Below are 14,197 nucleotides of genomic sequence, written 5' to 3'. Positions count from 1 at the left end.
GGGTTAAACGGTTAGTTCACCCCAAAATAAAAATGCTACCATCAGTTACTCACCCTCACATATAAACATTTATAAATGCACATACAGTACATAGAGCACATCAAATATAGTAAATGGAAAAACAAACATGCTTGACTGACGCTGTTTAAAGCGTTAAAGTTTGGCAGGAATGTACTTTCAATGGTGGGATGTAAATTTCTCAGGTTTCATTAAAAATATTTTAGTTTGTGATTCAAAAATGAACGAAAGTCTTGTGAGTTTAAGGATAAGAGGGTGAGTAAATTACTAGTGTTACCAAACAGAATTGGAAAAATAATTATTGTTCTCAAACACCTTTCCCCTGTCTGCCATTGGTCAAGACAAACAGATAGCTCTGCCCTAAACCACTAAATCCATTGGTTGAGACACTGTTGTTATGCTGGACTGGTCAGGATATTCAAACAATAATCAAATAATAAAACAAAGGTTTGATAGCACCACAGAGCGTCAGTGTTTACACTTTTCAGCATACTCAACCTACAAATGACTTACAAGCACTCTGCATGTTAAGCTGGTATAGGAAAAAGTATTTTAACATCAAACAATGGCCAACAAACAAGAAAAATTGGATAATTAACAATCAACAAGCAGCTTTGAACATATTATTTTGAAATGTTACAGCACAGATATCAGTCTAGTATTCTACTAAGCCACATTCCGAGATCTGTTTATTTTGTGGGAAGAAAAGGGGCGTCAGCTCATAGAGGAGTGTCTGACTGGTTTGTAGAAGAGTGAAGAGCCCTCTGAGAAAGCACTTGTGATCTTTGAGTAAAGCTGTTGTGCTGAGAGGGAGAGGAGGAGGCAGTCTGGCATGGCTCGGCTGATATACATAAGAGCTGTGATTAACTGGATTCAAATCCTCACCAACAAAAAGAGCAGAACGCTGCCACACAACAGTGGATATTCATGTGTCTTTCATTTTATACATCTTAAACCTGGATGACAGTTTATATAAAAGCAGACAGCAAATTAATCATAGTAAAAAAACAGGCTATACACACACACACACACACACACAAACAAACTGGTATCAATAATTTATTGTATTTTTTAAACCACTTCATATTTGAAACAGGTTAGCTTAATGTATAAGAATTTTGTATAATAAGCAAGCAATAACTGACGATGGGCCATTGAATTATTAGAAAATAATGCACACCCGAGGAGTTAATTATTCTGCTTATACTATGGTTACCACACCTCAAGACGCTTGAAACGCTGATTAAAACGCTCTTGAGTGTAGGATTCATTTCTTACGCATCTCAACCCACGCTTTCATAGCTAATTCCAAAACGTAATTTTAGACCTAGTAATGGAGACTTGAGCCATCGATTGCAGACTAATGCAGTTAATAATGAACCTATTCGAAAGAGAGAGAGAGAGAGATACTAAGTGTGTGTGAATTACCTGAGTCTGTGGGTCTCTCAACAGTGTTCGTCAGCAGCAAGAACAGCGCCGTTATTACCTTGCTAGTTGCTAAACTATTTTACTGATAAAATCGTCAGACAACACGTTTCTGTGCTGGTGTGTGTCTGTATTGTATACGTGTGTGTTTGTAAGGGAGAGCGAGCAGGAGAAATAGAGTATGTGCTTTCTGCACATAATAAAACGTTATTTTGTGGCAAAAACATGGAAATTATTTGTTGTTTTTATCCTATTGTTTACTATATTTAATAGCTTGGTCAGTGTCGTCGGCTGTAAGGACCTTTGAAATAACTCAAATCATTTGGCAAAGTGATATGAACATGTAATGCGAACAAGACCTGCCTGGAACTACTTTAGCTGTGATGTGTTTCCCTGAAAATAATTGCAAACCTTAGATCGTTAGTCAGCCAATCAGATTAGAGAATTCAAAAGCCCCATAGTATAATGTATAAGAATTCATTATCTTAGGCACTTCAGTAAAAGTTTTAATTTGACTATAGTATATCAGCATCAAACCTTCACATGATTGTTTGATATTACTGTAATATAACCTTTTGCTGTTATGTTAATCACACAAATGTAATATGATTCAGAAAGACATTGAATCTTTGAAATGATTCTTACCAAAGAAATATGAATAAGTAATACAAGATACAGTTTTCAGATTCAGATCACTCTGTGTGTAATATATAATATATATATAAAAAAATATATATATACCTGACATAGTCATATATATACTTATATATACACTTATATATTTCCACAAATATATATACACATTCTGGAATTCTCAACGTCTAAGAATAATCCCGAGGTTTAGGATTGGCAAGGTTAGATTTTGAAAGGTAAATTACAATATGTTCCTATAGTGAACTGCTCACTTCTTAGTCCTCTTACCTCCACCTGCCTACCGCAGATCCAATTACTCACAGAAATATGTACATGTTTTCCATGTCTCCCATAATACAGAGGCTCTCCAGCAAAACTCAATTCACATTGGTAATGAGTATGTACTCTAACATTTCCCTATGCAGACAGACCAATCTGCCACAGAGCTGCACATAAAGGGCTTTTGCATTAGGCAAAAGCTCAGAGGGAAACAAATCCATGAGATATTGCTTTTTTCATTAAGTTGGAGTTTGACATTCACTTGGCTGAGAATTCTCAAAAATAACCTTGTGCACACCTGGATGCAAAAAGTCTGCAATGTGGAGGTGCTGTCCTACAAATGAGCAAAGCTTCCATTATTATTTAATCATCATCATCATGACCATCATCAATAATTATATTACTGATAATGATAGTCAAGCTCATCATCTCCAATCAAGAGAGGAGATGCTTTTCTTTTTGCACCACATGGCTTTTCTTTACAGTATGTCAGCATGTAGACTAACATCTTACAGCATTCAATCTGTCAGAATGGGTTCTGTCTTCACTGATTCATTCAACCTTTGGTAAATAGAAAGCCCATTCCTTGTCCATTTACCTCAGTGAATTTGATTTAAGGATTCCTAAACCTTTTTTCTGTCAAGCCTTTTATTTTGTGATTGTGTATATTTGTTTGTGTGGGTGTGTAAGCAAGACTTTCAATAATGAAAAGTTTTTGAACAAGTTTTTGAACTCAACTCTGGTCAAATATAAAACCAGCAAGTGTTTTTACATCAGTAGTTCTTGAAACAAAACTAAAACACATACACACTCCAAAAATCTTCACTTACATAGTCATCATATGATTTGTGCGTGGCCTGCAGTATTGGGGCTCTGTATCCAGAGGTCCCTGTAGTTCCTCTGGCCCTGGGTGCAGACACTCCCCTGGCTAGTGTGGGTGTGGGGATGGAGGTGCGTGTACCCACAGTTCCTCTGGGTGCTGCTGCTGCTCCTCGTCCAGGTGGAGGGGGTGGAGCTGCCCCCCCTCGACCTCTAAAGACATAAATAAATTGAAAGAAAATACATTTAACATAATATATTCTTTTTTTAACTTGTCATTTTATTTTATTTTTATGAAAATATAAATAGAATATTTTTATATATTTTTTAAGATTTTTAGCACAATATATTTGTGCTATATTTATTTTTTCAGTTTTAATTGCTTATTTTATTTTAGTTCATTTTTTATGTATTTAATATTAAAATAAATTACAACAAAAATATTCATAAACCAACTTTCCAATAATGACAATAATTTAATCAATTTAATCAAAATAGGTTGGGTCTGTGTAGATTTAGTTTAATGTATAAAATAATTCACATGTAATTTACATTGTATTTCTTATCTTAGGCACTTCAGTAAAAGTGTCAATTTGATATCAGCACCGAACCTTCCAAAGGCTTAATGCAGTGGCAGTACTATGCAAAATTAGTGCAGCACAACTCCAGTTTTTACAGATGAAAAATTAGCATTTTTTGTTAAGTCATTTGCTGCAGTGCTATAATAGTGGGTTGCTGTGTTTTCATCACCGACAGCCTATTAAAGCCCTGTGAACCATAATGCCAGTGACTCAATAAGGTGAGACAGCAGAGTTTTTAAAGATGTTGCAGTATTCACTGCCTCAGCTCTTTTCTTTCATAGCACTGCTCTAGTTACACACTGTAACAGTGGCAGTGAAGCATGGCATCAAAAAGCAGTCTGTAGAACACATTGTTTCATTCAGTCCGATGAGAGACAGCTTTATTTTGATCTACGGTTTCACTCCCTTGTGCTGCTATGTTTTTTAGGATGATTCTGTGAAATCAAGGGGTGAAGCTGTCTGTTTCTGGAGTAATTTTCAACCTGATTACTGTTGCAGCATGGCAGATGGAGTTGGCAGCACTGGTGAATGGCAGATGTTTCAGTCTGTCTAGATCTACATTTCGTCCATCCAAATCCAAAGATCCTACAGAGACTAATGGCCTCATCAGTGTTGTTTTTGCCATGCTGATTTGTGGTAATGACTTCTCAGGGCACATCAAGGGGAAAAGGTGCTTTATAGCTTTATCTGTCAGGAACGGTAAACAGAAAGATCACATTTTGAATCTATTATTACTACTTGAGGTAATGCAAGGCTGCGTTTACACTGGCACAAAAAATCCGATCTTTCGCTCACATCTGACACAGATCGGAATTTGTTGCACACGTGTAAACACAAAAACCCGCACGAGATCCGATTTTTTTGCATCCGATCTGAGCCACTTCCAAATGTGAATTTTAATCGGATACACATCTGATATCTGGACATCCGACCTACGTCTAAACACACATATCCGATTCTCCACAGAACTCCCAATGCAAGGGCGACACGTTTGCTTATACTCTCTCTCTCTCTCCTTAATTCGAATTAATTTCAATAAATATCATCTTTATTTCACTAAAGAATTCTACCTCTGTAGCTGTAGATAAAATAGTCTAACAAATTAAAATGTAACATCCATGACAGCCGTTGTCCTTGCTGGCAAATAATAATGGCCATTCGACGTGAATTATATAAATAATTTTAAAAGCACGGCCATTTAAAACCCGAGGGTCTACCATGTGCATAGTAAAGCGATCACTGCAGACAATCCTTTTGGGTGGGAATTAATGTAAACACAGATATTGGATACCAGTCGTGTCTAAAGTGAATGTAAACAGACGTGCCAAAAAATCGGATATGGTCAAAAGATCGGATCTGTGCATTAAGACTTGCAGTGTAAACGCAGCCCAAGTTGTAGTTGTTTTGGGAGAATCCTAGAGGGATCTTCAGAGGCTCAAGCAAGCCAGAACAAGTGCAGTGTGAAATTTATTAAATAAACATTAAAGATTAACATTGTAATTGTAACAAGTGTAAATAATGTATGACGGTATATATAAGTTATGCTTTTGATGCGAGCAATTAAAGCTTCACCTGCTAACCTGATTAGTAACACTGAGCCTCAGGGCACTTTCATGATCCAACAGTGCACAGATGTTTGGGAGTGAAAATTGGGCCTTTAACAGTTAGAGTTAAAGCAGTCAGTGTAAACTTGGCTGACTTCTGTTTCATCAGAAACACAGAATAAATTATTATTATTATTATTGTTGTTGTATGACATAGGTGTAGAATACGCGGGGGATGTGTCCCCTCCCCCCCACCCACTTTTAATAACAGGTAAATTCGTCCCCTGCACTTTTTTCGGGCGAAGTGTGAAGTGTGTTCACATAGAGGTTTTCAAAGGCCAGTGAGAATAAATCTACATTTAAATTCAAAGAGACAGGATAGTCTGTGCATGACCTGATGTTTTATTCGTATACAGAATGAGGCGATGTGAACATCATAGAGCCCTCAACACTTTCATGCAGTGTATGTTTCATTCATACTTGAACCGGAGGGCGCTCTCGCTCAGAAAGTCCAAGACGGACTCATAGAAGTAATAACTTATGATGTGCCAGGAAATCCCTAAATACTCTTTGCTAATATGGACAAAAGCATATATTATTTCAGTATTGTGACGTATTTCCAGCTGACACAGGGTTTTATTTTTGCGATCCTCCTCTCCATCTCTCAATCATAGCAAACTAATGGTTAGAGGGTGTGGTTAAGAATATTCTGCCCAAGCCGTCAAACTGATGTCAGCAGAGAAGGAATGCCATTCCAGAGCTGAAGCAAATGATCAGATTTTGATTAAAGATTACCAAAACAAATGGATTAACTTGCATGGATTATGTGCGCTAACAAAATAAATATTGTAAATTTTGATTTCATGCAGACTTTAAGCTGAATAAAAAGTCCAAAAGAAACGTTTGGATTGATGAAACGTGAAGACATTAAACACACGATTGCGACAATATATGTTTTATGTGTGTTTTTTAAGTCATCTCCAGGTAATAAATAAAGTATATGAATAATGCAGTGCTAATGGACAATTCCTTTAAGGTTTCTATGATTCGGCTGGTGTGGTGAAGCTACTGTACCGGGTGGATGCTGTGGAGGTCAGACGTAAGCCTCGTCCTCGTGCGGTTCTTCCTCGGCTGGTCTCATCTGAGCCATTTAAGTAGGAGAGCTCACGAAGTTGCTCCTGCCTGATCTCATCATTGTAATCCTGTGGAAAGAAACAGCAAACTTGACATAAAAATGCATGTATAAACCAACGTGAAGGTGTTGTATATGCATCTCATTTGACATGCTTCTACATAAAGAAACTACCCAGTTGGATGCACATCTTGCTGAAAACAGCGTCAAAGCAACAGAGTATTAAATGCATTGCCAGACCACCAGAACGTTGGCAGGGAATGTTAAATATACTGCCAGAATGTTTTGCTGACTTCAAACAAAAATAAGGATAAAAAGAAACCTGTTTTAGCTTGTTTTTCAGATGTGGAGGACAAGAAACAGTTTTGCATACATACTGACAAAAAGGCACCATATGACATGCACTCCATCACACGCTGAAAATATGGTGTAGAATGAGGGATCGTGATGCACACATATCTTTCATTTAGAGTAAGAGAAATGATAAGAGGCAGGAGAAAAATAGAGCGCTGGCTTATTAACTTTGTTTGACATCAGCTATCAGTGCATTGTTGTGAAAGAATAATTCCACTTTCTGCATTTATAAAGTCCCTCTCTCATTTGATTGAACATGACAGGGCCCTGAATCACAAGGACAATTACAGAGTGGATAGCGCTTATTTTATTATCATGTCACTGCCACAGGCAGATAAACTGAGCCTCATTTCCACCAGCCACTTATTCCCTTCCTGTTTGGCACAACAGCTGGGTACAGGCAAATATCAGACATGGCAGCTAGAAGAGAGTGGCCTTTCCACCAAGATATGCTCAACGATCAATAAAAATTGCATTTCTGAGGTTTAGAGCTGCTTTTGTGTCCACTAAATGGAGGCTTGTCCATTATTAAATAAAATGTAAATACACCAAATATAGAGTATAACTTTCCTTCAAAAAAGAACTAAAACACTACATATCCATCATCTACAGTGCTAATTGGTGAAACATTTGGAAATATGACAAATGAGGGGTGATCATTTCACAGTCCTCTGAAGATACTCTTAGAAACTACAGAGACTATCACCTAGACATTGGAATTTTGATAGCTTCTGTACCATGTTGGTAAGGTGAGGTGAAGTGCTTGGATCAGCACTCTAGGTTTTCCCTGTTGCCAGGGCAGCCCATGTCGCAGCCTCAACAATCTGACTGCATTCCTTGCCTTGAGAAATGAGGGTAACACATGGACAGACAGAAACTTATTTTATACTGATCAGATGTAATGAGCATTCTGATGGACTCATTATATAGAGTGTCTCGTGGTAAAGCTAATTATGTTCTGAATCGGATTTAATAACAGCGGTAATGCATTGATTTAGGATATAAACAGGGAGTCTTAGAAACATCAGACCAAATTATGTCCAGCCAGCCAGTCAAGCTGAAAAAATTAAAGAAATAAATAATAGAAAAAACTTCTTGTTTTTTTTTATTTTCAGTCTCCGTATGAGTACATCCTCTCTGTATTATTGGTATATATAAGACTTCTTCCTGCAAAATCTAGCCAGTTTCCTTCTTAATGAGACTACAGTCAATAGATGTACAGTACTGCCGCTGAGAAGAGCCCACTCACACCTACTGAAGATGCTGGGTTTTGCATGAATCACTCTTTGCCTGTGGCAATGTGTGAGGTTGTGTATTCGTATTCACATTATAGGCTTTCTGTAGGCTTTATCAACAAAGGTTTAGGCCTATCAGTAGTCCAGGTTGTAAAGTCGTTTTGTTTGTTTTATTAAAAGACATATTCTTTCTATGTTAAACACTGCTAACTGGAATTACAAAATTCATTCAATGGAACTTCACAATTCATAGTGCAATTTAATCCAGAGCTAAAGATAATCTGCATGCAGCTTTATTTTTTTTTTGACAATGTTATCTTTACAGCTTAAGCAACATCATTGTCTCTATGGTCTATTGTCTTTAAAAGACACTCCTTTTATTGTGGAAGCATGCATTAAACTGACTAAATATGATAGTAAAGACATTTATAATGTTACAAAAGATTTCTATTTCCGATAAATGCTGTTCTTTTAAACTTTACCTCAAAGAATCCTGAAAAACAGTATCATGGTTTACACAAATATATTAAGAAGGACAACATGTTTGAAAAATTGATAATGAGAAGAACTTCAATATGCAGCAAATCAGCATATTGAAATGATTTCTGAAGGATCATGTGACACTGAAGACTGGAGTAATGATGCTGACAATTCAGCTTTGCCAACTCAGGAATAAATTAAAAAAATATATTCAGTTATTCTGAATAGTAAAAATTGTCACAATATTAAATTTTTACTGTATTTTTAATTAAATAAATGCAGCATTGGTTGCTATGAGAGATTTCTTTCAAAAACATTAAAAATATCTTACCAACGGTAATGTATGTGTTTGCTGGGCATTATTTTTATTAATCTTTGACTCTTCTCTCTCGTTCCTTCTTCACATTTCTTCACTCACCAAGTCTGCCTTCTTTCACCTCCGTACTATCGCTCATTTACGTCCCTTCTTAATTTTCAACGATGCTGAGAGAGACACTGGTTCATGCCTTCATTACTTCTTGACTCGACTACTGTAATTCTCCTTTCTACGGTCTACCAAACACAACAATAAATACGCTCCAATATATTCAGAATTCTGCAGCTCGGGTTCTCACTTTTTCAAAGAAATCTTCTCACATTACTCCCATCCTACACAGACTTCATTAGCTACCAGTTCGTTTTCGTATTCAATACAAGATACTCCTCATCACCTTCAAAGCACTTCATAGTCTTGCCCCCCTGTATATTTCGAATCTCATTCATATACCTACTTCCCAGTTTGCACACTAAGATCTTCTGATACTGGTCTGCTATTGATTCCACAGCACAAGTTTGCATTGTTTGGTGGATGGGCGTTTTGTATCTCTGCCCCCAGACTCTGGAACTCTATTCCCAAACACATTTGTGATCTCTCATCATTACATGATTTTAAAACCCACCTTAAAACATATCTTTTCCTTTCTTGTTTCTCTGATCTCTGATTGTATGATCTGATTCATGTTATGTATTTTATGTTTATCTGTATTAAATAAACGTATTATTATTAAATAAAATAAACTTATTATTTGGAACCTGGGTCTGCCTTTGCTAACAGTTTCCACTCTTCTGGGAAGGTTTTGAAGCAGACATTGAAACACGGATGCTGGGTTTTTCTCTCATTCGGACACAAGAGCATAACTAAGGACAGGTAATGAGTCAGTGGGGTCTGGCTCTCAGTCTGTGTTCCAGTTCATCTCAAAGGTGTTCAATAGGAGTACAGGTCTAAGCTTGTCAGACTTAGACTTACTAAAACATTTCTTAATAGACTTTTCTTTTTGCACTGTGGCATTGTGTGATGCTGGAACAGAAAATGGCTTCCCAAAACTATTGCAAGAAAGTCAGAAGCACACTAGAATGTCATGTGTGCCGTAGCATTAAGGTTTGTTTTCACTGGAATTAAGGGACCTAGCAAAATCCTTGAATTAGAAAGGGGCCATGTAGTGTATGTCATGTCTCTATAAAACAAATGCTATGAAATATTCACATGGCTGCCTAGATATTATTAACATTTCAAAGTGCACTTGAGATGCCAGCACACTCCTTTAATCCTGACAGGAATCAAGCTTTCTGACAAAGATAAATGAGTAGACCACTATAAACACATTCAAAGATGGAAAAATGTCAAGACATTATCTCCAAACCCTAATGAGCTGCCTCGCTGCATACCGCCTACATAGGAAGCTGCTTTTATGGCAGCATCCTAGCAGAAATGGATACCCACACATTGCTGTCTTAGAATTTGGCTAAAAAAGGAGGCATCATAATATGTCAGGAGCGTGTCTATGACATCTTAAAATACCTACTACAGATATAGATTAGAAACAGAGTTATTGAGATTGAAAATTCATCTGCTTGGTATTCTGCCGTGGGCATAAGGATAAAACATGGAACAACACTGACAGCAAAACATATGGAGGATGTGACCAGATCAGTGCTGTGGATGATGCAAAGATGTGGTCCAAGAGGCTAAGAGCCTGCCTAAAGCCCAGGGCGGGAGAGCTGAATGCAGGGAATCTCTCCTAGAAGGCTTCCTCCCTGAGGCCAACAACTGATACTGCTACATTAATATTTACAGTCTGGACCAATGTTCCCTCTAATTTTTTTTCTTGCTGAGCAAAACTTTTCTCTATTGGATGGACATTTCGGCCACCTGAGCAAAAACATTCTTTATGACCTGTACAGTGCACACACAAAAAAGTGTCTAACTTGTAACTTTAATGTGCTATTTATATTTGATTTGACCCTTGATGTAACTAAATTATGCACATTTTAGGTTACCTGAGAAAACATTTTAACAGTGCTGTGTTACTTACCAAGAAATTCTATTAAAAATCATTCAAATAAATCTCACACGGAACAGTTCAATTCTTTATAATAATATAATATAATATATAAATATTTTCAAAACAATGTGAATTCTTTTACAGTTATCTAAAACATCCCATGTAGTAGACTTTGCACACTACTACACCTGTGTGCGACTGTAAATGTTCCGCATTCACGAACCGCATTCACCGCTTCTATAGCACAACCAACTCTATAGCATTTTGCCCGAGCATTGCATTTATTTCGCATTTACTAGAATTCAATCAGATGGCTTTCCCAACTCATTTTTGCATCTGTCCTGTTAGCGGCATAGAGGGAAACTCACGGCACAGCTTAGAGGGAACATTGATCTGGACTATTTACAGAGATATTCATTTGCCACATTAATTACCTGTGAGAGCTCCAAGACCCGCTTTTTCTAACATTACAAGTAGGCTAGAGTGTGTACATTACTGTTTAAAGGTTTGGGGTTGGTAAATTTTTTTAATGTTTGTAAAAGTCTCTAAGGCTCACTAAGGCTGCATTTTTTTTAAATAAAAAACAAAACAGTAATACGGTGAAATGTTATTTCAATTTAAAATCTGTTTTCTATTTTAATATGTTAAATGTAATTTATTGCTATGAATTTTCAGCAACCATTACTCCAGGCTTCAGTGTCACATGAGCCTTCAGAAATCATTCTGATATACTGATTTGGTGCTCAGTAAATAAATAAATCGAATTTATTTATTATTAAATCTAATTATTGTCAATGTTAAATAGTTGTGCCGCTTACATATTTATTAGTTTATTTATTTATGTGGATACCATTACACAGTGAGCAGCATTAATTTGAAATCTCTTGTATCATAAAGTATTATAATTATTTTAAATCTTACTGACTTTTGAACTGTACATAGTCAAAAGCTGAAGAACTTGTCATTTGTTTTTTAAAGAAAATTCATAACCTAGGGTGAAATTAATTTGGATTTGCAAAATACATTATGAGAAACCAGCAGCGTTCTCTCAGTTTCTAGCCAATTCCAACATATTAAACATCCAATTTTTTAAGGCTGATCTCCAATGTATATATTTAATCATATGCATAACTCTGTAATCTCTTTTTTCTATGCAATAAACATGAACAAGTTTATGCATGCAGGAGAGCACTAGAGTTCAGTATTGGTTGGTGCACTCATCTCATCTTGGCTTCCAGCTCACCATCCCTCTTAAGGAATCCGACTATATGAACTTACTGGAACAAGGAATTTCTTAATCTCCTCCAGGGCATGGCTCATGCGGGAATAGGCTTCTCCAGGTGGTGCGAAAACTTCAATTAAAACATGAAGATCGTTGCTCAAATGGGCGTATTTCGCCTCTCCACTTTTCCTCAGCTCTTCCTCCTAGAGATGGAAAATAGTCAGGACTTCTGTGTGAAGAATTAATCATATCATTAATGAATTAAATAAACAGTACTTTTTTCCCCTCAAACCAAACCACGATGCATATTTTGAACTGAGAGTGAACTGGAAAGGCATTAAAGGGATAGATCATTTACTCACCCTCATGTGGGACATTTTTCAAATGATCTTTTTATCCCATGCACATAGAAAGGAAAGTCATACAGGTGACAGAATAATAATTTTTAGGTGAACTATCCCTTTAAGAAAGAAAGTCTTTTTGAAGTGATGATGTTCTTTGGATGTATTTTGACAAAAAGGTCATAAATATGACTTTTTTAACTCACATTTTATAATAATTCTCATAACGGTATGGGAAAATTGTGAACAATGGAACCTATCAACACCCTTACTCTGTAACACAGATAATGGGTACGCAGATACTGCAAATCATCATGCTTAAATCTGCCCAAGGGCTTTTGTCAGAAATAAATTGACACCGTCACCTTTCTGATTAAATCCTGCCATCAGAAGAGCAGAAAAGGGTGATATTTCACAGAAGTATTCAGTGTTTCAATTCTCTCTGATTGCTAAAGGTGTTGTGGCTCTTCAAAAACTTTAAAACTTCAACAAGCTTGTAATTAAGGTAGCCAACATTTCTGTCTAATGCTGATTACTATTTGACTGTGGCTTCTTCTTAAAGACAGGAGGACTTTGATGTAGGGGCCATTCACAGATGTCTGATCACTGATGCGGGCCCTTGTAGCCCCTTCAGCTTTAATAAACACTTACCGATACCATCTCTCTATCATTTCAAAGTGACCCAAGCACTTTTTCCATCATGCTTTGCATGGACGAAAGGTCAGGAGACACTTAAGCTTTTCTGAGAGGCGTAATCATATTTTGTGGGGCTCCGTATACAGGCGCCGATGAATTGTGAAAGGTGAGATGGTTCAGACGGTGATTTTGACACAAATATATGCGTGTAGGTGTGGATGCTGTGGGTGTTTCCAGATTTTTGAGGGGAGCAGGGAGTATGGGTCACCATACTTGGCCACATGTCACGTCACTTTCACTTTCAGGTTAACTTAAAAATGGACAGACAAAAGGGGAAGCAGGAGGCAGTGAAAAGTCTGCCACCTCATTTTTACATTTGTTCTGTTTCAAGCCTGAAAGCTTTAACTTTCCTTTCATGTCAATCCATGAAGAAAATGTTCTGTTGTTTCAAAAGGTAGGTCTGTCTCCCAGGATGCATTTCAAAAGGCACTCAAGTAAGCATGTCTAAGCACAGCAGAATCCTCTTCAAATGTGACAAAATGAAGGGTTCCTCATATTTATTCCCAGTAAAGTACAAATAGTGAATCTGACACTTATAAGCCTGACAGTTATCCAGCGCCCCTATGGAGTTAAAGAGCTCAGATTTGAAACATTCGAACAAAAGCTTATAAAGCTTATAAAATCTTTTCCTGAAACTCATGGAAACGGCACTATGGGTCATAATAAATGCGGCATTTATTTTCCTTCCATAAAAAAATTAAGGATATGAGTTAAATATTTCTGCTATAACATTTGAGTCTATCCCCTAGATTGAGATTTGCGCTACACCAATTGCCATTGTGGTGAATGTAATATCCTGACATACCATTTTTTGATTCAGTTAATTTGCTGCCCTCAGACATAAGCTGTTCATTTACTTGCCTAGGGAATCATTCTAAATGCAATATTCTTTGCTTTGCAGATACTTGGATGTAGACAGTGTTATATGAAGACCTCAGTAGGACTTTCAGATACTGCACAGACAAGTCTATAAAGATGCACGGCTGACTCTTAATTTCATATGTATAACAAACCTGTACCAGCTCAAGGTGACTCTTTATAATGGAATATGTTTGCATTAATGATTGCCTTTGGGATTTAAAACAATCCAACAGGCTCTTGTTTGAGTTCTGCCATA

The 14,197-nt window shown here is 36.9% G+C and overlaps 1 protein-coding gene across 9 annotated transcripts in view; it reads right to left on the bottom strand.

Moving 5' to 3' along the window:
- LOC107676606 (KH domain-containing, RNA-binding, signal transduction-associated protein 2-like) overlaps positions 1 to 14,197 on the bottom strand; it is a 68,935-nt gene that overhangs the window by 15,486 nt on the left and 39,252 nt on the right. For all 9 annotated transcript variants that reach the window (XR_001632756.1, XR_001632757.1, XR_001632758.1 and 6 more), the window contains exons 4-6: positions 12,100 to 12,246; positions 6,374 to 6,501; positions 3,186 to 3,387 (exon numbers count right to left, since the gene is read on the bottom strand). Coding sequence is in view for 5 of the 9 variants with exons in the window: in XM_016471186.1 (XP_016326672.1) it covers positions 3,186 to 3,387; positions 6,374 to 6,501; positions 12,100 to 12,246 (477 nt within the window). In the remaining 4 variants the exon portion in view is untranslated. The remainder of the gene's footprint in view (positions 1 to 3,185; positions 3,388 to 6,373; positions 6,502 to 12,099; positions 12,247 to 14,197) is intronic.

Source organism: Sinocyclocheilus anshuiensis, unplaced genomic scaffold (genome assembly GCF_001515605.1).
Source record: "Sinocyclocheilus anshuiensis isolate Anshui unplaced genomic scaffold, SAMN03320099.WGS_v1.1 scaffold204, whole genome shotgun sequence".
In the NCBI taxonomy this organism is placed as follows: domain Eukaryota; kingdom Metazoa; phylum Chordata; class Actinopteri; order Cypriniformes; family Cyprinidae; genus Sinocyclocheilus; species Sinocyclocheilus anshuiensis.
The sequence above is the reverse complement of the archived record's forward strand: the minus strand, read 5'-3'. Positions and strand labels throughout refer to the sequence as shown.